This window comes from Sardina pilchardus, chromosome 13 (genome assembly GCF_963854185.1).
Source record: "Sardina pilchardus chromosome 13, fSarPil1.1, whole genome shotgun sequence".
Taxonomy (NCBI): Eukaryota; Metazoa; Chordata; class Actinopteri; order Clupeiformes; family Clupeidae; genus Sardina; species Sardina pilchardus.
In genome coordinates, this window is record NC_085006.1 from 5608851 (window position 1) to 5635386 (window position 26536).

General features: G+C 42.1%; 2 protein-coding genes and 1 pseudogene across 2 annotated transcripts; all 3 read right to left on the reverse strand.

The window, feature by feature from the left end:
• Positions 1-189: 189 nt before the first annotated feature.
• On the reverse strand, positions 190-9936 carry LOC134100048 (uncharacterized; annotated as a pseudogene).
• A 2057-nt stretch (positions 9937-11993) lies between these two features.
• LOC134100049 (extracellular calcium-sensing receptor-like) lies at positions 11994-17180 on the reverse strand. Its single transcript, XM_062553096.1, has 7 exons — positions 16939-17180; positions 16404-16695; positions 15419-15773; positions 14958-15229; positions 14587-14814; positions 14099-14222; positions 11994-12901 (listed from the first exon to the last, which is right to left on the reverse strand). The coding sequence occupies exons 1-7, from the start codon at positions 17178-17180 to the stop codon at positions 11994-11996; spliced, it is 2421 nt and encodes an 806-aa protein (XP_062409080.1).
• A 5159-nt stretch (positions 17181-22339) lies between these two features.
• On the reverse strand, positions 22340-26379 carry LOC134100050 (extracellular calcium-sensing receptor-like). The gene is made up of 6 exons (XM_062553097.1): positions 26177-26379; positions 25435-25726; positions 24345-25160; positions 24009-24236; positions 23514-23637; positions 22340-23247 (listed from the first exon to the last, which is right to left on the reverse strand). Exons 1-6 carry the CDS (start codon positions 26377-26379, stop codon positions 22340-22342), a joined length of 2571 nt encoding a protein of 856 aa, XP_062409081.1.
• Between the last annotated feature and the right edge of the window lie 157 nt (positions 26380-26536).

Genomic DNA, 26536 nt, shown 5'->3' on the forward strand with positions numbered 1-26536 from the left:
GTTGAATATTTGAGAGTTGAGTCGTGAGTTTGTTAACATTAACATTAGGTTAGAATAGATGTAGGGGAATGGGATATATGACTAATGTAAAACTGTTACTATAAGGTTCCTTTGTGTTTTATATAACTGGACGTTAGATGTTGACTGTGTGCAACATTAAACTGTGGGGGTGGGAAAAGACTGAATGGGCTAGCTGTGAGAATTTCACGCAAGTACGACAATTAAGCTAAATATGACATAAAACATGTAATATTATACAAAATACATAAGAATCAAGTCATACTGTACTTACAGTTGCTTCGACTTGACAGTCCAGCCACAGTGACCGCAACTCTTGCCGCATAAACTTATTTGGTCCTATTTCTCCAATGCAGTCAGGCCTCAGGCTTTGATGACACAAATCATCAACCTTCGAAGTACAATGTACAATGATTTTAAACCTCAACATTATGAAAAAAAGTCATCATTCATATTGGTGACTACTAAGGTTTTTTTTTTTTTAAAAACTATTTACAGAAAACATGCACCTGTAAGTCTATGCCTACTGGAAACAGGTGGCTTAAATGAGCCAGACCACAACAGTTTAGCCCACAAAGAGCTGCGGTTTGTGGAACTGTTGGGGCTGTTGGTGGTGGAACTGTTGGGGCTGCTGGTGGTGCTGGTGGTGGTGTTGGTGGTGGAACTGTTGGGGCTGCTGGTGGTGTTGTTGGTGGAACTGTTGGGGTTGCTGGTGGTGTTGGTGGAACTGTTGGGGCTGCTGGTGGTGTTGTTGGTGAAACTGTTGGGGTTGCTGGTAGTGGAGCTGTTATCACAGTAATGTAAAGAATACAAGGAGGCTTATTTGTCAAATGCACATGATTACTAAAGTAAAGAATGCAGTGGAATTGTTGTGCATATGGGGATGGTAGGTAGGGGCAGGATAAGTGCAAAAAGCATTTAAGATTTACGGTCAACATATTGAGAATGCTGCAGTTAACATTACTTAAGCTGTGTAATTGGAGCAAGATACTTACCAATTACTGTCTGCCCATTTTCATCAATTATGATGTCCAACCCTCCAAGGTTCCTTCTCATGGCCTCTATTTTTTGTTTATTTTTTTTGTTATTGTGGTTGTGGAGGATGTTTCTCATCAAAAAAACATGATTAGATGGTGACATCATGTTTAAAAAAGAATTATTCTTCCTCATGCCTGCAAACAGCTGCTCAGCACATTGGCTGTTAACCCAGCCTCGCAGTTCAGGCACCAGCTCCACCTTCCTAAGGGCATCTCTGGGGTCCTTAGTGTTATTTTCGTGGAAACGATCATATAGAGCGTAGTGCTCTGAGGCCCCCGTGACAGGATGCCCGTCATGGTCAGTGTCATCCTTCCTGGTAAGCAGCCATGGAAGGTTGACCTGTGCGCATCCATGTTGTGCTGCCTCCAAATTCTCCTCAGTTGGTTCCAACAGCCTGCCATCGTGAGGTGAAAAAGTTTGGGGCTGCCTCCCATTCATATGAGCTGCCAGGCCCCTGGCAAAGTCATGCAGACTCACGTTTGGCATGTGCTTCATGGACAGCAGTATGTCTGCGAAGTCTCGCGGACTCTCTGCCCTGAGGTTAAATTTCACACCGTATACCACTGCGCAAGGACAGGTAACCACCGCCCATCCACCTTACGAAAGAAAAAGAAATATATGTAAACACCTGTAAAACTAAGGGTTTTTTTTACATTAATACATTGGCCACAATGCTTTGTGTTTACATGCTTGTGTACTATGGAGTTCTACTATGGAGTATATATACATATGTGTGTGTGTGTGTGTGTGTGTGTATATCATACATCATATCATACATGTCATGGAAGGCCAAAGGTGGTGTAAAAATAATGATGTGACCCTACAGCCAGTTGTATATTGTCAATATGATGACAACATATTGTCAACCTACCAGATGCTCCCCAGACTTGGGAAAACACCTTGTCATAGGTTGCCCTTGACTCCATCTGATGTCGGAGGCGAGTTATCAGGTCCATCCTCGACCGCTTGGAGTCAACCCCACATCTCTGACAAAGACTGCGTACAGCATCCATCTGCGGAAAGATTGGGCACTTTGACTAGATTGACGAGAAATAATAGAAAACAAAACTTTTCCATGGTAAACCTTGCGATTACCTTCAGCTTTAAAAGCTCGTCTGCCAGTGGCTCCTCTGTCACATCAAATTCCTCTGAGGCTTGGCCATGAGAGAGCTGACTGACAGGCAACACCTTTCTGAACTCAGTATTGAGCACCATGTCAGAGGCCCTTGTATGTGGGCCAACCCAGGGAGCCCAGTTGTGGTAAGATGGTGGTACCACAAACGGGTTGCTCCTGTTGGCTAATGGCGATGAGAGTAAAGTGATAGAATCTCAAAAATTGCTATGACATTTTATTGTTTTACTATGCCAATCCTAACTTGGGATAAGCCCACAGTTTATGATTTCGAGAGAAATCTTGTGCCAAAATTGGCCAATGTCCACTTAACCCGTATAGTCAGGGGGTGGGTCCTCAATGCTGCTTACTGGGATGGGAGAAATAACATGACGTCTGAACTGCTGTCTATGACATCTAATTAAGACATTAGCTCATTTGCCAAATTGGAATTATTGTGAATACTGACTTACCAGGCATACTAAATACCCCCTTTTTGTGGAGGTCCATTACCACCACAGCCGGGTGGTGGCCGCAGGACACACACGAGAATGTATATTGGTGGTCACTTAGAGCCTCAAAGGACAAATAGGCCTGCAGCACACGCTGTCTCGCAGGGAACCGCTTCCCACATGTAGCCTCTAGCACCTCCACAGCACTCCCCACTGCCTGATGTGTCTGGTAATAGAGAAGCAACATTTTAAAATCAATTTGCTTGCTTGTCTTTTTTTTTTTTTTTTTAGGATTGCAGTAACACAATAAAACTGCTGGAGGTACCTGGAGGGTATTTCTGAAGAATATACAAAGCTGCAGGGACAGCAGGATGTGGTCGTCAAAATTGTGCAGCCCATCCGACCACTCCTGGTATCGGTACACCATTGCACATCTTGGACAGCTCCTCCTGTACGTTGAAATCCCTAACAAAGACAAGTGAAAAGTCAACAGAGAATAGTAACAATATCAGCCACAGCACAGGAAAAGATAAAAGTCATCAGTGTTTTTCTATATTGTATTCAAAAGAGTTTACATGTTTATCCCTTGAAAAGAAAGGCATATTTACCCTCCAACACATCTGTGACAGTGATAATCTTTGCTTTGGCAGTGATGCGCACTGGCTCGCTGAGTGGTGTTTGGCATTCCTCACAAACTGCCTCTCCTGGTAGGAGTTTATGAGGGAAGCCCCGGCCATCATGACGACATCTGAAGGAACCTCACCGGGTATTTTTTTTTTCTCCAGCAAGTACTCCATCATGCGTTCCAAAGTTTCCCCCTCTGGGGGGTACTGGCAACCTTCTGCTTCATCAGGGTTGTGAGCATCAGTAGTGAATGTGGAAGCCGGTATTTCCTCCATGCTCCGGGTCCTCCTGAACAGGGAGGGTTCAGTTGAGAAGAGGTGCCATTTGGAAACGAATTTATGAACACAGGACATGCGTGCCTTTGTGCACAGACAGTGCCAGCTCAAATGTCTACAGTCATACGTGACCATCACTCTACCCAGTCTGCTGTAGTATGATATATGAGGTTCATACACAGACACGAACCTCTTCTGGCTAGAGCCACACACGGTCACAAGACATGACAGAGGGACTCCATCCTCTGCTGCCTCTGCCTGTCTAGTGACACACACTGTCTTTTTGTCCATACCAAACCACCTCTGCTGAACTCTAGTGATGTCTATCTTACCTTGTAGGGTTATTTAGTAGTGCTCATACAGCCTAGTGGCATGTTTGATTGCTCTTTCTGATCACCACGTTTGCTGTGCTTTCACATGAACTGTTTATTGGGTCTTTTGGTACCATTGTGTGCTAGGTTGGCCGCTCGTCTCGGGAAGGCAGTCGAGTTTGTTCCCGACTGGCGAGGAAGGAGGGAAGGTGCTTAGTCACAACAAACACTTTTAGGCTACCTACGTAATGCACACGTACACACAGGCAAAGGCAGAGCTACTTTCCTGTAACGTGTGAGATTGAGAGCGTTATAAAGTCTTTTCAGTTCCTGTTGTCAATGTGTGTCCAAGAATCCACAACTTCCGCGGCAGGCGTTCGAATCGATTCGAATCCAGGCAGTCTGTTTCTCCTCCCGTTTTCCGCTTTCGGGGTAAAGGGCCACTTGCTTTTTATGAAGTGGCTGCTGCACCAATCCCCTTAGTTTGATGATCAAGCAATTATTACAGCCTGCTGCAATGGATGGCTATGGGAATCCGTACGGTGCAATAACATTGGAATAATGGCACTACACACTGAATGTACTTACACACACTGAAACATTGACACATACACTGCACTTTTACCACACTGAAAATGCTTGAACACACTGAATTTTCTGCCATACACACTGAATGTGTTTGCACCACACTGAAATCACTCGCCCAACACACTGGGTTTACTTGCACACACACTGAAAAACGCTAAAACACACCGGAACTGAAACGCCAACACACGGAAGTTTCCGTCATACACACTGAATCTGCTGGCACCACACTGAAATCACTTGCCCGACACACTGCGTTTACTTGCACACGCGCTGAAACTGCTTCCAATACACACTGAAACTTTTACCACACTGAAAGTGCTTGAACCCGCTGAAACGGCAACACACTGAATTTTTCGCCATACACACCGAAACTGCTTGCACCACACTGAAACACCCAACACACTGGCCACATGTGAGAGTGTGAGGAGCTTGCTGTTGGGGTGGGGGCTCTGGACTGATTATGAAATGCAAAAATATGCGAAAGGTGATACAGCTACCATCAAATTAAATACACGTAACCTAGCAATGAACGCAGCCGGGAGCAACGCTAAATATTTTAGCCTATGCAGGCTGGTTTATTTTAAAGGGACACTTCACCGATTAGCATTAAGCTTTGTATCTTTAGAAAACCAGTCATGTTTTTGAATGGTCGTGCATCATTCCCTCAGTTTGCCTTGAGATGGGAGAAATACGGATTTCAATGAAACCCATGAATAGGACTTCCTGCTTTCAATGATGTAAAATGATGATTTTTACATCATTGAAAGAGGAAGTCCAACATTGAAATCCGTATTTCTCCCATCTCAAGGCAAACTGAGGGAATAATGCATGACTATTCAAAAACATGACTGGTTTTCTAAAGATACAAAGCTTAATGTTAATCGGTGAAGTGTCCCTTTAAATTAAACTTCTTTAGTTCGTTTACTGATAAACAATGCACAGTAGGCTACAGCTGGATGTGATGCTCTCCTTCCCCGGCTGCTCTTCCCCAGGGTAGGCTAACAGCTACAGGCCAGGTAACCCAACTTACAATCTAAGCATGAAATAAGAAGAAACAAAACCCAACAACATTTTAAGCTTCTTAGGTGATTCGATAGGGAATCGAGAGTAATTCAAACTAACGAAGTAAACAACTAGCCTAGCCGCCCATTCAAATACAATGTAAGTTAGCCAGTTAGCTCGCTAGCTAACGGGAGCTAGCATAAGGGAAAATAGCTAACTGGCAGAGTCACACAGTTGAAACACCACAAACACAACAAATTAATCGAAAATAATGACTCACCTGAAAAACAACACAGCACACAGCTGGATGACGTGAGGCTCTCCTTCCCAGTGTGTGGGTAAATATTTCAGTGTATTTTAGCATTTTCAGTGTGGTAAAAGTGCACAGTGTGTAACAATGTTTCAGTGTGTAGTGCAAGCAGTTTCAGTGCGTGCGCAAGTAAACCCCATTGTATTGGGTGATTTCAGTGTGTTGGCGTTTCAGTTTCAGTGTGTTTTAGCAGTTTCAGTGTGGTAAAAGTGCACAGTGTATAATGTGTCAATGTTTCAGTGTGTAGTGCAAGCAGTTTCAGTGTGTGTGCAAGTAGCTAAATCCAGTGTGTTGAGCGAGTGATTTCTGTGTGTTAGCATTTCAGTTTCAGTAGTGCAAGCAGTTTCAGTGTGTGCAAGTAAACCCATTGTGTTGGGTGGGTGATTTCAGTGTGGTGCTAGCAGATTCAGTGTGTTGGTGTTTCAGTTTCAGTGTGTTCAAGCATTTTCAGTGTGGTAAAAGGGTGTATAATGTGTCAATGTTTCAGTGTGTGGTGTGTACATTCAGTGTGTAGTGCCAGTATCCCAATGTTATTGCACCGTACGGCTTCCCATAGATGGCTCACAGCTAGCCCATTCAGTTTTTTCCCACCCCCACAGTTTAATGTTGCACACAGTCAACATCTAACGTCCAGTTATATAAAACACAAAGGAACCTTATACAGTAGTAGCCTAACAGTTTTACATTAGTCATATATCCCATTCCCCTACATAGATCTACAGAAAAATAAAGAAAATGACCAAATATGCATTATTTGACTTTCCTGACGAAGGGACTGTGGACATAAAAGATCCGTTTGTAGGCTAACATATAAAGTAAATTGGCCAAAAAAAAGGAAGGATTGTGTCATGTCCAGGACGGATTCTATCAGTGGTAAATAGCACAAGTTTTTTTTCTCCTTTCACTGTTTATTTAAAATATGTGCATACATATGGTAATATTTCAAATATCACGGTATACGCTTCGTTTCAAAATGTTGTTGATTGTTAAGTTTCGCTAGCAAGCTAAGCTTAGAGACTCTAGCAGCCTAGCAGCTAGATGTAAATGTTAAAGTTATTATGGAAATCTCAGTGTGGGTGGGCGCGGTGTGGATTTATAGAGAGAAACTTTATTTTGCCCAAAATAATACTAGTATTTTAATCACACATTATGTTTAACAATGTTGTCATTGTTTTCAGACAACAGAGAGGAGTTGGTTAGCAAGAGGAGGCATTATCTCGATGGTGGAGACAGCCCGGAGGAGAAAGGGAAGGGGAAAAGGAAGAAATTGAAGAATGGTCGATATTCTTCAGACGATGACGACGTAGTATCGCTGGTAGGCAACTTTCTCTCTACAATCAAGGCTGTTAGTCTAGCTGTACAGTAACAGGTCTGTGGGAAGTGAGTTTTTGACTACACTACAAAATGTCGCAAAACACAGATTGTTACTAGCAAACAAAAGTAACCGTCCGCTATCAGACGCTACACTAGTTAGGTAACAAATGTTGCTGTGTTGCCTTGTGGATGAGTTAAATTAAAATCCAAATCCTCACATATGTTGGCATTTATTGTTTCAGCATTCGTTGAAAAACTAAAAACTAACCTTCATTATGATTTAAAGGATCCTCAGTTAAGTGTACAAGTAGCAAGAAGAAGAGAAAAAACACAGGTCTTGACATCTTAATGGAACTGGAAAAGCAAGGTATTGGTGCAGTGATGTACACATATTCACCATATGGAAGTGCTTACTGTGATCAGTGTGCCTTCCACGGCCCACCTCCCCCCCAACATTCTGAATCGTTGTATGCACCATATTCCTGTATATCCCATTTGAAAGCTTGGACTTTGGAGAATCCATGACAACCTTTCCCATGTACAATATGTAGCTGCTAGTGCTTTACATTATCAGATTAATCTCACTATGTTTCAAATAATTTTTTTTTTAAAAGGCCTCCTCCGCTTTTGGTGCTTCCTTACTTTCTAGCTGCAGTGCAATAAGTAGATGCAGCATATTGGGTACTGAAATATTCACAGGAATACATAGAAATGGAATATTCTAGTTGTTTTATCCAATATTAGTTGTGCAGATGTATAGTCCATTTTATACACACCCATTGAAGCAGCAAAGAAAATGCAAAATTAGAGACTTTTGTGTAATTATTCCATATTTTGTGTAGTCATTCTATATACAATCTAAACAGTGTAGTCAGTCAGGTTCAGAAGACCTGGTGCTAGGGCTCAGTTGCGTTCCTAAGTCATCTCAAGTGACCTAGAGGCCTGAAATGTGGTCAGTTCAGAGATGCTTGTTGTCCAGCAGAAATAAAAAACAATATTCTAGCCTTTGTAACTCTGTGCCAGTACTTCCCACAGCTATTATTGTTCCCTAAGAAACTACAAGGTCTTAGCTTTTTAAAGAGGCCAAGCATTTGATGGTAGGCCGAACTGGGTGGGTACAGTGGCCTCTGAAGTAGGCACAGTGCACTTTGGTTGCAGTTACTACCTTTCACAACTAGATGTCCTGATTTGTTAGCCTGGAAAACCAGCGCCAACTGCTGGACGGCAAAATGTTTTGCCTGCATTTGGGTCTGGCCTCGGACCATTGAACATTTTGAAAACACTGCCCTGAATCTGGCAGATGGCAACTAAACCAATCACAACGCAGAGATGTGTTTTGAATCAACGCGGGCGGGGCAGAGGGCTCTGGGGCGGGGTTTTGAGGGAGCGTTGGCCTATAGGCACAGACACGGTTTGAAAGACAACGGGTTGTGCTCATCAACAATGTTCCGTTGTATCCATTCATCGGGGCCAGACTAAATTAGACATCCAATCCATTTAGGCTGGTTTATCAGGCTACTGATTTTTACCTTTTGGAACCTGAACATTGCCTTTCACTCCGGAGACCGGGGTTCAAATCTCTTTATTCCAGAGACTATATGGCTAGCCATTCAGTGACTGGCCAGTCATCCATTCTCTGAAGGCCTAATATGTTCAAACGAATTAAAAATAGTAGTGTCTTAAATAACATTTTACTTAACCCTCTAAGCGCCACCGTCGAGTTAACTCAACAAGATGCGGTACTGAATAAAACAACTGATTTTGTCAAATAGGGTGTCAAATTTCATTCAAACTCCCTGCCACTAGTTGGCAGACATGTCATACTACATCCCGACTCAGAATTCTATACAAAATATTCGAGCAAGGGCATTTTAAGCCAGTGCGAAATATCAGCTGAGCTAGCTTGCCTGTGAGCCATTGTATCAGAGTGGTATTGTGAACGTAAACGAGTATTATCATTAGATAATCGTCTAAAGACATGGAAAAAGTTTACCAGGAATGAATTGTTGGGTCTTCTGTTCGCTGACAGTTAATTCTGAAGGGAAATATCTGCCTTAAGAAGATGACCGGGATTTATTTATTCACACGCGTCTCTGCCTAGCAATGCTGCAGCTGGACAACGTGAGAGATAAGTCCTACACCAAGCACAAACGTGGATCCTTTGCCCAATGTCAGTGTTAGGAACATTATTTAACGGGTCTACAGTAGGTGTTCATAGGGAAGTTAGAAGACCCTCATCAGACGTGTTAAGCCTACTTTACATTGACAGACTTTGCAAAGATTTGGAAAAGATTTTTGAAAGACTACAGTTTTAGACCCTCTCACATCTAAAGTCAATTCATTGAGTTTCTAGTCACAGTCTAGTCACAGGCTAGTCTCAGATTAGGATTTTGCAAAGACTGTGGGTCACTATTTACAAGACTGCTGCTAGATTCCTTCAAATTATTTCCATTGTGCACTACACGTCATCATCAACAGGAACTCATATGATAGCCTACTTATCAAAGTCATTTTTTCGCGTTTCTTACTTTGACGCCCGTGAAGCTCATGAAGCCACGCTCACACCCAGAACGCTTTTGACGCCGGTATCGCCGACTCTCCATATCGCATACTCTCCGGCGCTCTTGACGCTTTTGACGGTCTTGGTGTGAAGGCACAGTAACTCTTTAAATCCAGGTGGGGACAACTCATAGGATAGGATAGCTCTTAGTCTTGTAACAGTTAACTGGCTCGTGTATGGCTTCTCGCCTCCTTCGTTGTAGCCCTGTGTGAGTATCTTCGGTGCAGCCCAGCGGCCACTGCTCCCGGCGCCCGCCAGTGCTTCGTTCCCGTGCCCCCTCTCGCCTTGAGACTTCGAGTCAAACTCATTAAAAGCATTCCCCAATTGCCCCATTCTCCAATCGCAAAGCTACCCTATTTACGAACACCTGTAGCTCGTGATTATCAATTAGTAAACAATCGGCAGCTGTAGAAGTCCGCCCCTTAAGGGGTCCGGGTGGAACCATAGACCTAAAAGAAATGGACAAACAGACTCCGGCTGTGTCTGAAACATGGGCAGTGTGCATTTTCCGGAAGTTACGTCAGAATAGACTGTTCGAAAGTCAAGCGCTCTCACTAGTTGGGTACTTAGTTTGGCGTGATTTCCAAGCGTGCATCGATGCATCTTTTTTGCCCTCAGATATCCCATAATCCATTGCGCAGCGCAGGTCAAGCTCCAAACGTCATGCAAATCGTCAACACACCCCCCTCCCCGAGTCAGGTGATGCCAACTAGTTAGTGTTGTCCAAATGTAGGTAGGGATGCATACTGAGGAGCAAGCTAACTAAGACGCTACTGGAAAGAAGGTACTATCCAGCGTCCACGCTTGATTTCTGGACACAGCCCTTGTTGTTCTCAATGGGAGGGGGCTGAAACAAAAATCTGTTTACTTTCCATCGTACTGCGCAGACTCGTACTCATTTTGTGACGTTAGCCATCCTGTACATTGCTGTAACTCATCTGGTAGATTGGATTTTCCCAACAACTGTCAATCCGTTATTAAAGAGGAACTATGCAGGATTGGCGATTTCATCTCTGGTTTCGGTTTTGTTTTTCGTTTTCGCTCGTTTTATGCTTGCATTTTCTCTGCAGAGCTTCCCCGACAGCTTTAGCGTGTATATTTATACATGTATAGGCTATATTTAAATATATAAATTGCAAGCGTGGTTCTTTGTCTCAGACTTCCAGATGTAAACAAGGAGCGATCGTCTCCTGCAGAAAGTTGCATAGGGTCTCTTTAACGTTCGTTTTTAATATTATTTTTATGTTTACTTGCCTCTAGGTAATGCTTTGCCCTATCAAACAGTAGGCTACCGTAGTCTACACGCTTTTTCACTGATCTTGCGAATGACTTTCCGTCATGGTTTTCGTGCAGGCTGGACTGAGCTTCTTATCCAAACATTACGGGGAATCTCCTGTTGAACGTTAGCTTCCCTCCAACCGACATGCTAACTATACTTCTTTACGGGAAACCAACGTTATATACGGGGAAGACGTGAATTAGTTTTGCCTTCGATAACTAGTCTACTTTTGGCAAGCAAACAAAGGCATCCCCGGTTAGCTAATGACAAACTGTCCTAAACATTGCGTTTGTTTTTGTGACTTGATGAGTTGAGCAGACACTGCCGTTTCATTGAAAGAAGGTAATAAGCATTTCTCTCCCTCTCCATTGACAAAAACTTTGCCCTGGCATCTCTGCTGGACTGACTGAGTTACGTCGCGTCATAGAGCTGTGAGTAATAACGTTCGAAAATGCTGCAACTGTGATCGGAGATACCGAGCGTCATGTCTCTTTTCTCCGTTTGTCACCAGTGTGGTGTCTTCGATTTTTTTCGTGTTTTTCCGGCATGGACCTGCATATTATATTTTCCGAACCCGCATATTATTAGGGCGGTCTTATGTTGCCCCCTTGCGGTTGCAGTTTTAATTGCAAATCCCGCACCTGCGGCATTCCCGATGTGCGGCAAGGAAAGGAGCATTCTCAACCCGTACCATCTGTTTACAACATATACTGTAAATGTGGTGTGAGGGAATGAAGTGTTAGCTGAAATTCAGTACATGTACTCAGATTCATCATTTTCCTAGGCTAATATCATGTGGATAATTACTATTTGCTCATTTAGATTCCAAATCTTTTCCCATTTTCAAGCTCATTAGCACATTAGTCGCATGAAACAAAAACGTTATGAATGAAAAGGTGTTTTATTTCATGCTTTGAACTTTGAAATGATAGGCAAGGCATGTAAACATGAAAGACTACAGTGGAAACATTACTTTTGTGATTACAAAGCATTTTATCTCACCATGTAATGCAGGATTGAAAACAACTGTATAGAGTATACTAAATTAAAAACGAACTCATTACTGGAAGTGAAACATATTATATACATTAGGCTACGTCCTGCAGGCATATCATGTAGAGCCTCGGCCCATGAGTGCCTTTTTGGTGTTTCTCTCTGGATGCAGGAGAATTATGTAGCACTTTGGAGCAAAAATGGCCATGAGAAGGCCAAAGCTGGAGGCCAGGATTGCAAAGATCTCCACTGCATCTGCATACTTACCAGGGGAACTGACATAGGCAGGAACAAAAGCAATCCACACAGCACAGAAGATGAGCATGCTGAAGGTAATGAACTTGGCCTCATTGAAATTATCTGGGAGGTTTCTTGCTAAGAAAGCTAACAAAAAGCTGATGGCTGCCAGAAGGCCTATGTAGCCCAATAATGTAGCAAACCCTGCCACTGAGCCCACTGCACATTCAAACACAATCTTGGAGCTCTGGTAGTGAGTGTTTTTGTGAGGTGTAGGAGAGGCAGTGGAGAGCCAGATCACACAGATGGCCACTTGGAGAGAGGTTAGGATGAGGACAGTGCCTCTTTGCTGGGGTGCCCCAAACCACTTCATGGCCCCTTTTCCTTCAGGTCTTGAGGACTTAAAAACTGCAATCACAACCATTGTCTTGACCAGAATGCTAGAGACACAGAGTACAAAGCTGATACCAAATGCTGCATGGCGGAGCTGACAGGTCCATAGCCTGGGCTGACCAATGAACAGCAGTGCACACAGGAAACAGAGTTTTAGTGAAAGCAGAATCAGGAAGCTCAGTTCAGAGTTGTTGGCTCTCACTACAGGAGTATGACGGTGGTAAACAAATATTGTAAGGACCACAGCAGCAATGCACGCCCCAAGAACAGATACTGTTGTCAATGAGATGCCCAAAGCCTCTTCATAGGAGAGAAACTCGATCTCCTTGGGGACACATTGATCTTTATCCAGACTTGACCAGAACTCCTTTGGACATCTGAAACATTCAAGAGAATCTGAAAGGCAGAAAATCAGAAGTGAATTTAAATGAAGAGGAAATGGAGTAGAGTACCAAGGTTTTGGTACTAGGCCTGTCGGCCTTGATGTGTTAATCACGATGCAATTAAGGACTGAGCATAATGTGATAATTATTGATAATTGATGTGATAATTTATTAACATTAATTGCATGCCGCCCAAGATTTTTGATTTTACAGTCACTTGCTCTGTTACCAACGATCCTCTTTGGCGCTGCGCACTCTGCTTTCAGCATTCAATTACATTACATTCCGTTGTTCTCAATAGAAGTCCACGCACCAGCATTGCACTTTGCCGCCGCTGTTCTATTTTGCCGGTGCCACTCCATAAAATCCATTCCTCATCCGTTGTTGCCAGTTAAAACTTTGGTGCTTGGCAAGTGACAGTGCACTCATGTCGGTGCCACTATTGGCTCAGTTGACATGGAATTAAAATATCATCGAAGCACTTCAAATTTAAATCTACGAGCTAAACATTGTTTAGTCTACACTCCTACACTGTTATGCGTGGACTTATCATAGTTAATGGAGATACTGTAGGATGACGCTTTTTCTGTTTGTTATGCACTTACTGTATCTGGACTAGGCTATTTCTGTTTTGTTAAATGCACTTCATTGAAATGTGTCATATTTGTTTGTTCTAAGTTTGTTATTTTCAACTGAACTCAACGATATTGAATACACTGTTATGAAGTATTTTTGTGTTTGTTATGCCCTTAATAATGTGTATACATTTTGTGAATGCACTTCTGCTGTAGCATTTATTCAGTTTATACCAGCCCTATTTCTGAAGAATACATTGTGTTGCTTGAAGCTTGAAGCTTGAATAATAAAATAAGTTAAGTTCATGAAAAAACTTTCTGGTACACTGGTAATAATTGCTTTGCATTCTTAATATGGACTCTGGAAAGTTCAGAAATGCAAAATAATAGAATGTATGTGTGATAAAACATGTGATTAATCTCAATTAACTAACCTATAGAAATTCAGTGATTAATCGCGATATAAAAAAAAAGATAGTTTGACAGTCCTATGGAAGAAAATACTCTCGGAACATAACAGTGTGCTGGGTCAAACAGTAAACATTGGCATCCCAATACAAATAGATTTGTGAAGCCTTTTTCATTTTAAAGTTTATGTATTCCTCACAGGATTAGCACATTTGTTGTCATTTTACCTGTAGTGTTACTGATCTCTCCATCAGCACAAGGTATACAATCAAAGCAGCAGACAGGTCGTCCTTCCTTTATGGCTTTTCTAGTTCCTGGGGGGCAGGACTCACTACACACTGACCTAGGAGGCTGAGATCGAAAGAAACATGTTGCAATTATGACATATAACAACTTCTTGCTCCCCTATATAAATATGAGTAGCGATGTAAATTAGTTACTTAAGACTAGTAGCTTTTGTGTCATTTGAAAGTCATTTGAATTTCTGAAACCTGAATTTTCCTATAGGCATTAGAATAAAAATGTTGTATTCATAGTCCTAGTGGACTGATTTCAATATCGTAGGTGGGAAAGCATTTGATGTACTTTCTCACATTCTGATGCTATTTCTGGGTATTTTTTTAAATAATAGTATTTTTAACTATTTAAATGTAACGTCCTATGGCCGTTTTAGCATTCATATGTTTATGTTCAACTTCAAAGGAAGTTAAATTACTTTTTTTGATTCAAAATTCCAGAAGATTTTGTCCTCATCTATACTGAGCACTTTCCCAGTTGGCCGCGATTCATCTACAACACCCACGGTTCTGGTCTTCATTGTTCCATCTGGCATCCCATGCCAGTTCAAGATGTCGTATATGGCCAAGGCATCGCCATTCTCGTCAAAAGACACGTGATCCCCAAAACTTGTTGTGTAGTTCACTGACTGTAGGTAGTGAAGCAACTGATACAAACAGTAAGGAAGAATAGCAATGGAAATTAAAAATGGTAGACCAGACCTACATTAACATAAATAGCCTACTTGAAAGCTCTGCATTACAAGGTTTTAAAAAATACCTTCTTTAATATTTAAACATTTATATTTACCTGCCAGGGTTGCATATCATGCAGACTGGCACAGCTATTCCCTTCAAAGGGCCCTTGCCCAGGGACACAGCTTATCAGGTTGTGGAGAGAATGTGCCAGGGCATAGACTGCTTTATAGACATTATAGGAGGGTCTGAGGTCAGACACATCACTGAATGTTAAAACAGCTTTGCTCAGGTCTTCGTCTCCTGTACACACTCTTCCCTCAGATACTGCCGAGGCCTCCTCTGGCTCAAACCTGCAACTGAACATTTGCTGCCAGAAATTCCTCATCATACTGTCAGTGTTGTTGTCGGGGCGGACACTCAATAAGAACTCCTTCAGTCCTTCAATCTCTCCACGTCGGATGGCAATGCCCAGAGTGCCTCTGAGTGTAGGGAGCAGGCGAGGGACAAGAAATGCATTAGAAGTGGACCATGCCTCACTGGCAATCCACTGCCTTGTTACATTCTGACGAACTACTTCATCCATGAGGGGCTGTAGATTTGACCCGGTTGAAAAGACCACAATCACTCGAGAGGTGGATGTCTGAATTGTCTGCATGATCTTTCTGATCCCCACAATATCATGGTCTTTGGGCAGCACTTCTGAGAATGCCACACAGCCACCAAATGCAGAGACATCCTCATGGAAAGACTTAGCAGCATGGCGGCCATAGTCATCATCATCATAGACGAGACCCACCCATGTCCATCTGAAGTGCTTCAATATCTGTATCATAGCTCTCACTTGGAATGCATCACTGGGAATAGTCCTGAAAAAAGAGGGGTAGCGCCGTCTATCACTTAAGCAGGAACAGGTGGCAAAGAAGCTTACCTGAAAGACAATGAAAAGCAAGTTCTTTAACCTTTAAGTTCTTGTATTAAATTACATGACAAGTGTGTTATACAGTATAGACTACATTATAAGACTGATAAAACAGTTAAGTGCTAAAGATGAACATTATTTCCTTTAATGGTTCACAAGTTAATATGAACGTATTCAGACTTAAACTACCATTTTTAATTAGTAGTGGCATTACACAAACAAAAGGAGAGCAATAAAAATAAAGAAGTGTTTAAACTTTTATATTATCTATCTATATTATCAAAAGTTATACCAAAAGAAGATCTTTGCAGGATTCAGTTTGAAACAGACAAAACAGCCTTACATTATTCAAACAGCAATGTATGATGGCTGAATCTTTTTGAGAGGCCATGGATCAATAAAACATTGCAGTGTTTCTATCATACGGCATATGACATCTTTCTACTTTCATACAGTAATACAGTGGTCTAGTACAGTCATCAGCATGAACACAGTTCCACAAGAGTTACATATTTTGGAGATAACAGAGAAAAGAGTCATCCGATCTATATATCAAGATCGCCATCGATCAGCATTGCTTGCAGTATCGCATGGTGAGAATATGCTAGCACGCCAGTTTAATTTCTTGCTGTTTCATACCATTGGAACACGGAACAGTCCCAGTACACTGGATATGGCAATTGAGTGAGAGGACACAGGATCCCCCACAATACCTAACATAGGAGGCGATCCAGTGCAATTCCGCATGGAAAAATACTTTTCAGATCCGCTGACAAGAGCTGTGGCAGCTCGGAATGCCACGTCCAGCCTCATGCAATTGTCAGATATTTGATAGCCTAGCTTTATGTCAGGGAGCAGGTTTGGGTTTCTGTTTATTTCTTGCACAGCAAAAACCATTGTCAGTGCTCTTTTGAAACCGTCCACGTTAAACCTGACGACGACAACAAAAAAAAATCGCCATTAATTAAGTAGATAATATTAAGGCTCGGGTTGTCGGTAAAAAAACCCAACCTTTTTATATTTATAGCAGTCATTACCACATTAAATTTTTAGTAATTTGTGGGACAATACAACAGATTTGGAGATATGCATAAACACACATAATTTGGATTAAAGGTATCTTCAGTTGAGCATTTTTGTTCTGTACTAATTGGCCTGTCGTTTCTCAACTCACTCATGACACTGGAGGTTCTCTGGCTTTGTCCTGAAAGACATCTCTGGAAAAATAGCAAAGATGTGTATCTCAAACAGTCCTCCTATGATCACATCTCCATCCTGGTGCATCCCAGGCAGATTGAACTGCTCCCGCAACTGGCAGAGGTCAGATGTATCATATCTGGAGGTGAGGGTGGGAGAGAGCAGAGTGGCTGCAGACACTGTCCAGGCCAGCAGAAGGAGACTCAGAGAGACCTGCATGTCTGCCCTCTGTCTGCCTTGCTCTCTTTGTTCTCAATTGTTTTATAGAGAGGGTAGTGCCTTTTCATTGTGTCATCTCATATGGGATAGATGAGATTGAGCAAGTTGGCCATTTGTGTGAGAGGGGAGGATTCGTTCATTTTGAACAAACCTATAGGCCTACTGTATACATTTTTATTGTATGGGGGTATTTTGGTTATGTTCCTCGCTTCATAAAGGCATCACACAAAAAAAGGTTCATGTTGGTACAGGATATAGGATAGGGTATATCATCATTTTCAATTTTCCATTATTAGTTGCCTGCAGTAAAAATGTGCGTGGGATATCACTGTAAGATTATAAAGCCGAATGCACAAACAAATGGTCACAAACTCCTATCAGCTCATCAGTCACTAGAGATCTTTATAAAGCAGACTTATGAATAAGTAGAATAATGACATTACACACATTAAAATAGTCATACACAACCAACATAAGATGAGGAAGAAGAAACTGCACGCCACGGTCAGTAACAACATTACTGTGGCAACCAGTATAATATTCAGTGTAACATCGTGAGTGACCAATTCACGTCCCCCCAGAATAAGTGTATAGGCCGAGTTATCTGGGTGGGTGCATGGATAGGATGCCCAGAGCTGCTGCAGTGCATTGGGACATTCTTAGGACGGTGTGGGCTGGGGAGACTCAGGCCAACCAGATACAAGGTGAATCATGACCATAACACATTTGATTCGGCAAACATACATGCCAGTGTACTGTATATACTGTATTTTATAAGATATTTTTTATGTCGGCCACCATCTTCAGACAAACAAGTACGGGTCAGGCATGGGAGTTAAATAATAAACAAAAGATGTTGCTTTAAACAGGTGTAGGGTTGTTCAAGTTTTGGGTTGTGTAGTAGTCTGACTATCACCATACTAAGCTCAATCTTTTAAAGGAACATTAGTCTGGGGTAGGGTGACCAGACATCCATGGTGTCAGGGGACAGCCCCCGCTTTTGGTTGCCTGTCCCCGGGAAAATACTATGTCTCGGTTTTTGTTTAAGATAAAACTTTGTATGTATTTCAATCCGATTGATAGTAAAACAGAAAATGTCCCTGTTTTTTCCACATGATGATTGGTCCAATAAAATTGAATTGCCAACCAGAGTAGATTTTGACATAGCCTACGTAGGCTACATGATACTTTATATAAGCCAGGCCTACCTGCATCTCACGTATAGCCTACCACACAAAGAGCAATGGCGAGTTCAGAACAATGTAAGACAGAGTTTTCAAACTGGAAATAAAAGCATTATCACTTTTATTGACATTAAGGGCAAGAATGTTCACGTGCAGTGCACATTATGTCCAGGAAAAAATCTTTTGTCCACGTCAGTTGTGAGCAACTCCAATCTTTTGAAGCTCATGCCAGGACTAGTGGCCAAGAGCCAAGATAGCGTCGAGGATAACATTAGCTTCGGTGACACTGACACACAACAGGGAGATGAAGGAGGCACACCATCAACAAGCATAATTCAATTTCAGACCTGTTTGTTGGTCTGTTGCAGCTTGTTTAAGTTAAATAAATAGGCTCAAAATGTCTAAAACATCTGTGTTTTATTGTTCTACTATATTGGTAACAACAATTTTAATAGCTACAAAAACATACATTTTTATAGACATCTTGTCTCACATTGTCCAACAAAAATATTTTTATCTAATAAAATGTCATTCTGTTATGTGTGCATTCAGTCATTAAACACATTTAACATTCACTTTCACTATGAATAACTGAGTGCATGCCACTAAATTCCTAGGGGTCCATATCGACGTCTCTCTCAACTTTAAATGTCATATTGACCATCTTGTAAACAAACTGTCCAAGTATTTTGGCCTGTTCTTCAAGATCAGACACTTCCCTTCCACTGTCTGCCCTTCTTACATTGTACAAAACTCTCTTTGAACCTAATCTTAACTACAGTAATGTGATATGGTGCAACACCTTCACCAGCCATCTTAACTAGTATCTAGTCAAAAGAAAGTCATATGGGCCCTGTCCTGGTCAGAGATAAATTCCTCTACCCACCCTCTATTTCATCGTTTTAAGTTACTAAGACTGGCTGAGCTAAATGATTATCAAAATGCCTGTCTTATGTTTCAAATTGTCAAGAGGCTCAACCTTAAGTAGTCTGGTTCCAATCTCCAGTCCTCACACACATACCTAACTAGAACCAAACCACTCATATCAGGAAAATGTCGCCGACATGTGCGTGCTAGTATAAGTGTTGTCTGTAGGGGGCCGCTGATTTGGAACAGGATTTGAATGATTTTAGAACTGTTACATTCATGGCGCTTATGCTACTGCTACAATGGTAGGCTACCGCACATTTGAATGGCTGCGACAGGTTGTAACAAAGATAGGTCCTAGGCTAGCCTATGTCGCTGTTAAGTTAAATTCTTAACAAAATATAGAACATATTTTTAAAATTCTGTTTCAACTTTCATGGAGTAAACATGTATGACTCCTTTCTGGCCAAGCCGTTCCAGCCCTAGCAAGGGTCCTGGACAGCTCTGTTGTGATGGTGTTGCTGTGGTTTCAGATCAGAGAAATGCTCTTGGGACATATCTTTACAACCTGATCTCACCCTGAATGAGCAGGTAGATGGTGTCTCATCTTATATATCTTTCTGTGTAGATAATATCATCCCCACCAAAGAAATCACCATCTTTCCCAATAATAAACCCTGGGTCGCTAAAGAATTTAAGGCTGAACAAAAATAAATGACTGTTCTACACTGGATCTGTGTTGGAGAAGAAACAAGTAAACAGAGAGGTGAAGCAGGCCATCAAAAAAGCTAAAGCAGCTTACAAAAGCAAGATCGAAGAGAAATTCACACAAGGTAATCTCCAGGAGGCCTGGCAGGGTATAGATTAAGACAATGGCAGCAGTCAACACTGTGCGTGACTTCAGACCTGTGTGTGTGGCTGGCAGCAGTGATGAATCCCTCCCCAATGAGCTTAACTCTTTTTACACCAGGTTTGAGAAAGATCACCAGTCTCAGTTGGCGGATATCATCACTAGTTTGACCCCGAGTGACCCTATCATCATCACAGTTGAGTCTATGGTGGAGTGTTTGAGAAGGACACAGATCAAGAAAGCCCCTGGTCCAGATCACATCTGTGGTTACACACTGAAATACTGTGCTGAGCAGCTTGGATGCATTTTCCAGCAGATATTCCAGAGGTCTCTATCTACTGCCACTGTCCCACAGTCTTGGAAACACTCCACAGTTATTCCCATCCTCAAGAAGACCAGCATTAAAGTCCCTAAGACCCATTGCCCTCACCTCCCTTGTCATGAAGGCCTTTTAGAGGATTGTGAAAGCTCATATCATCAACGCCACAGCTTCAATGATGGATCCTCTTCAGTTTGCGTATCGGACGAAAAGAGGGGTGGATGATGCCAAAATCTACATATTGAATACCATCCATGAACATCTAGAAAGCCCAAATTCTTTTGCCCGACTCCTATTTGCGGATTTCTCGTCTGCCTTCAACACCATCCAACCTCACATGCTGGTTAAAAAACGTATCAACTGTTTCAATTTGGATCATCAGCTAATTCTGTGGATCACAGACTTTCTCACCCAAAGAACACAGAAGGTGCTGGTCAATAAGAGGTTCTCTGACAGCAGATACACATCCACAGGCTCACCCCAGGGTTGTGTCCTCTTACCACTGCTTTTCATCTTGTACACAGATGACTGTAGAAGCCGTCATCCTGATCGTCATCTAGTGAAGTTTGCCGATGACACTGTTCTCCTGTCCTTGTTATCAGGTTCTATCCATGATCACGTGCCTGTCCTCAGTGAGTTTGTGGAATGGTGTGATAGCTCCTTTTTGGAGCTAAATGTCACTAAAACCAAGGAGAGGTTCATTGACTCATTGAGAGGTTCAGCAAGCATGGAGGATGCAGGACTGCAACTATAATACATGGGGAACCAGTTGAAGTTGTACAGGAGTACAAATACCAGGGCACCGTCATTGATGACAAACTGCGTTTTGACTCCCAACACAGAGGTGATTCTCAAAAAATGTCAACAGCGGCAGTATTTTCTGAGGAAACTCCTTTGGAGTGAGCAGGAAGATTCTCAATATGTTTTACACCTCCTTTATTGAAAGTATACTGACTTTTTCATCGATATGCTGGTTTCACTCTATCGATCAAAAACAAGAAACACCTCCAGAGCATTGTGCACACATGCTCTAAAATCATTGGCCACCCTCTTCAGTCTCTGACATCACTGCATGACAAGGCAACACTAAGAAAAGCCAGCTCCATCTTAGAAGACTCTACGCATGTCTTGCACAGAGTTTCTGAATGGCTGCCCTCTGGCAGGCGTCTGCGCTGTCCTCTTGCTAGGACCAACAGGAGGAAGGCTACTTTTACCTTTGAGGCTATTCGCCCTCTGAACTTAAATATGCTCCCAGCCCCCTCCTCCTCTCTCTCCTGGGACTAGGAGACTGGGACCCACACACACACACCCTTGTCTGTCCTGTTCTCCCTTGTCTTGTCTTATTTGTCTTATATGTTGTGCGTCTTATTATGTCACTATGCCTGCATGGAGAAATTGCCCCTCGGGGATAAATAAAGTTTTTTTTAACTGAATTGAATTGAATTGAATTGAATTGAATACCCAACAACACCCCTCAGCTGTCAATGGAACCTACAGCCTCTTGGGGTGTATTGCTTAAGAAAGTCTAGCATTACTGCATTGGTTGACCTGTTTTAAAACTCCGGGTGCAGGGCTCCGAGGTGATGAAAACGTCTCTACTCATTTTGAGATTTGTCCATGTCAGAACTTGCGCTTAATATCACATAACTCAGCATAACAACAGGTAGAAGGAACTGCATTTCCACAGTCAGTAACAATGTTACTGTGGCAACCGTCACAATGTTCAGTGTAATGTATATTGTCTTCTGATAAGGGACTACTTCAGGCTTCATGAAAATCTGTTTATTTCATGCCTTGAACTTCAGTAAAACACAGATTAATTACAGCATAAACGTTACCAGTAATGTTGATTTAAAATTGCTAGTTGTGAGAGGGCACAAAAGAGTTATGAAGTAAATGAAAAGAATGATCTCATGCTACAGTACATCACACTGGTGCATCATTTAGAGGCTCGACCCATGAGTGCCTTTTTGGTGTTTCTCTCTGGATGCAGGAGAATTATGTAGCACTTTGGAGCAAAAATGGCCATGAGAAGGCCAAAGCTGGAGGCCAGGATTGCAAAGATCTCCACTGCATCTGCATACTTACCAGGGGAACTGACATAGGCAGGAACAAAAGCAATCCACACAGCACAGAAGATGAGCATGCTGAAGGTAATGAACTTGGCCTCGTTGAAATTATCTGGGAGGTTTCTTGCTAAGAAAGCTAACAAAAAGCTAATGGCTGCCAGAAGGCCTATGTAACCCAATAATGTAGCAAACCCAGCCACTGAGCCCACTGCACATTCAAACACAATCTTGGAGCTCTGGTAGTGAGTGTTTTTGTGAGGTGTAGGAGAGGCAGTGGAGAGCCAGATCACACAGATGGCCACTTGGAGAGAGGTTAGGACAATGACAGTGCCTCTTTGCTGGGGTGCCCCAAACCACTTCACGGCCCCTTTTCCTTCAGGTCTTGAGGACTTAAAAACTGCAATCACAACCATTGTCTTGACCAGAATGCTAGAGACACAGAGTACAAAGCTGATACCAAATGCTGCATGGCGGAGCTGACAGGTCCATAGCCTGGGCTGACCAATGAACAGCAGTGCACACAGGAAACAGAGTTTTAGTGAAAGCAGAATCAGGAAGCTCAGTTCGGAGTTGTTGGCTCTCACTACAGGAGTATGACGGTGGTAAACAAATATTGCAAGGACCACAGCAGCAATGCACGCCCCAAGAACAGACACTGTTGTCAATGAGATGCCCAAAGCCTCTTCATAGGAGAGAAACTCAACCTCCTTGGGGACACATTGGTCTTTCTGCAGGCTTGACCAGAACTCTTTTGAACATCTGAAGCATTCAAGAGAATCTGAAATACAAAAAATGCTAGAAATTAAACAAATTGAACAGCAAAGGGAATAAAGAGACTGAATATGAAACAGAACAATTCACTTAAACACATACATTACAGATTGTACAGTAGCAGTTAATAGTGTAGCCATTTTGAGGGCTTTCACCTTGAGCTTTCTAGCAAAACACAGCAGACACTCCCATTTCAACTCCAGTGAAACTACATGTGTCACTATGCACTTCAACCTGCACATCCTTATGTTTTATTCAACAAAGGAGTTTTACCTGTAGTGTTACTGATCTCTCCATCAGCACAAGGAAGGCAGTCAAAGCAGCAGACAGGTAGTCCTTTCCTTCTGGCTTTTCTAGTTCCAGGGGGACAGGGCTCACTACACACTGACCTTGGAGGCTGTGGACGAAAGCAACATACCATTTAAACGGTATACCATTTACAAGTTTCTTCATGTATGATATTATAGCTAGTTGCTCTCCTATACATCTGTTACATTATTCACGATGTATCAAAGCCTTTACAAATCTTTTTTATTTCAAATATGATATGATTCTGGAAGCACACCCAATTGTGGCTAAAGACGAACACAGCATCTCCCTACATGATGCTTTACATTACAGTTTTTTGCATTCTCATTGCAACAGTAAACTGATTTAATTATTGTATGTTTGAAGGCATTTCATTAATTAATTGATTTCATAGACAACACAGCTCTACTTACTTAACCTTTAAATAGTTCACTTTCAGCTTAAAATAGCTTAAATTACTTTTTTTGATTGAAAGTTCCAGAAGATTCTGTCCTCATCTAGACTGAGCACCTTCCCCGTTGGTTGTGATTCATCTACAACACCCACTGTTCTGGCCTTCATTGTTCCATCTGGCATCCCATGCCAGTTCAAGATGTCGTATATGGCCAAGGCATCGCCATTCTCGTCAAAAGACACGTGATCCCCGAAACTTGTTGTGTAGTTCACTGATTGTAAGTAGTGAAGAAACTAATACAAACAGGATGGGAAAACACATTTAGAAAATAGTGAATGCTGGGCCCTACTAATAAACATGTTTCAGTTCATTGAGGAAAATATTTACATATTTATCTATACCTGCCAGGGTTGCATGTCATGTAGACTGGCACAGCTGTTCCCTTTAAAGGGCCCTTGCCCAGGAACACAGCTCATCAGGTTGTGGAGAGAATGTGCCAGGGCATAGACTGCTTTATAGACGTTATAGGAGGGTCTGAGGTCAGACACATCACTATACGCCAAATCAGCTTTGCTCAGGTCCTCGTCTCCAGTACACACTCTTCCCTCAGACATGGCCAAAGCCTCTTCTGGCTCAAAACGGCAGCTGAACATGTGCTGCCAGAACTTTGTCACCATACTGTCAGTGTTGTTGTCGGGGTGAACACTCAATAGGAACTCCTTCAGTCCTTCAATCTCTCCACGCCGGATGGCAATGCCCAGAGTGCCTCTGAATAGAGGGAGCAGGCGAGGGATAAGAAATGTACTAGCTGTGGACCATGCCTCACTGGCAATCCACTGCCGTGTTATATTCTGACGTACTACTTCATCCATGAGGGGCAGTAGGTATGACCCGGTTGAAAAAACCACAATCACTTGTGAGGTGGATGTCTGAATCACCTGCATGATCTTTCTGATCTCCACAATATCATTGTCTTTGGGCAGCACTTCTGAGAATGCCACACAGCCACCAAATGCAGAGACATCCTCATGGAAAGACTTAGCAGCATGGCGGCCATAGTCATCATCACTATAGATGAGACCCACCCATGTCCAACTGAAGTGCTTCAATATCTGTATCATAGCTCTCACTTGGAAGGCGTCACTGGGAATAGTCCTGAAAAAAGAGGGGTAGCGCCGTCTATCACTTAAGCAGGAACAGGTGGCAAAGAAGCTTACCTAAAAGAAAGTGAAAAACATGAAGTTCTTAAATGAAATTGCATTGCAAGTGTGAATATGCGTATATGCTATTTTATGAAGCTGAGAAATTTAAGCTATTTTCAGTAAACATAACATAAATTAAAAGTTGCAACTGTCTATTAGTTGTTGCTAACATATTTTAGAGATATGAAGAAAGAGAAACATTAGATTTTTTACATTTCTGTCTTCAAATCTAATATAGATTGCTGAGAATATGCCTGTACAGTTTTATTCCTTGGTGTTATGTACACACCATGGGAACCTGGAACAGTCCTAGTACACTGGATATGGCAATTGAGTGAGAGGATGCAGGATCCCCCACAATGCCTAACACAGGGGGTAGCCCAGTGCAATTCCGCATGGAAAAAGACTTTTCAGATCCGCTGACGAGAGCTGTGGCAGCTCGGATTGCCACATCCATCCTCATACAGTTGTCAGACATTTGATAGCCAAGATTTATATAAGGAAGCAGGTTTGGGTTTCTGTTGATCTCTTGCACAGCAAAAACCATTGTCAGTGCTCTTTTGAAACCATCCAAGTTAAACCTGAAAATTAAAATGTATATTAAAATTATAAAGGGCGACTTGAAAATTACAGTAAATAACATCAAGGGCCCTATTTTGTTATATATATATAATGAGGTGAAATCTGTTTGTTGATTTAACATAATTAGCAAGATCATATAAACACAAACATCGATGGAGCAGCTGAATGCTCCCAAATGCCTTACAATAGGTTTATGCAGGAGACACTTTGCGCATTGAGCAATGGCACTTTGCCCGTTAGGGCCCAAAATGGTTGTAATAGAACCTACTGTATAAACTTTCTATATTTATGGCAGTCATTATGACATTAAATTGTTTTTGGTATTTTTGTGTATCAATACAATATATCTGCGCATTTACACAAACATATTCAGAATTTAAAATTCAAGATATCTTCAGTTGGTTAACGTTTTCCACAGTAAAGTACATCAGTGCAGCTTCTAAACTTACTCATAACACCGAAGCTGCTCTGGTTTTGTCCTGAAAGACATTTCTGGAAAAAAAGCAAACATATGTATCTCAAACAGTCCGCCTATGATCACATCTCCATCCTGGTGAAGCCCAGGCAGATTGAACTGCTCCTGCAACTGGCAGAGGTCAGATGTATCAGATCTGGAGGTGAGGGTGGGAGAGAGCAGAGTGTCTGCTGACATTGTCCAGGCCAGCAGAAGGAGACTCAGAGAAACCTGCATGTCTGCTCTCTGTCTGCCGCCCTCTCTTTGTTCTCAATTGTTTTATAGAGAGGGTAGTACCTTTTCACTATGTCATCTGATATGGGATAGATCAAATTAAGAAGGCAGGCCATGTGTT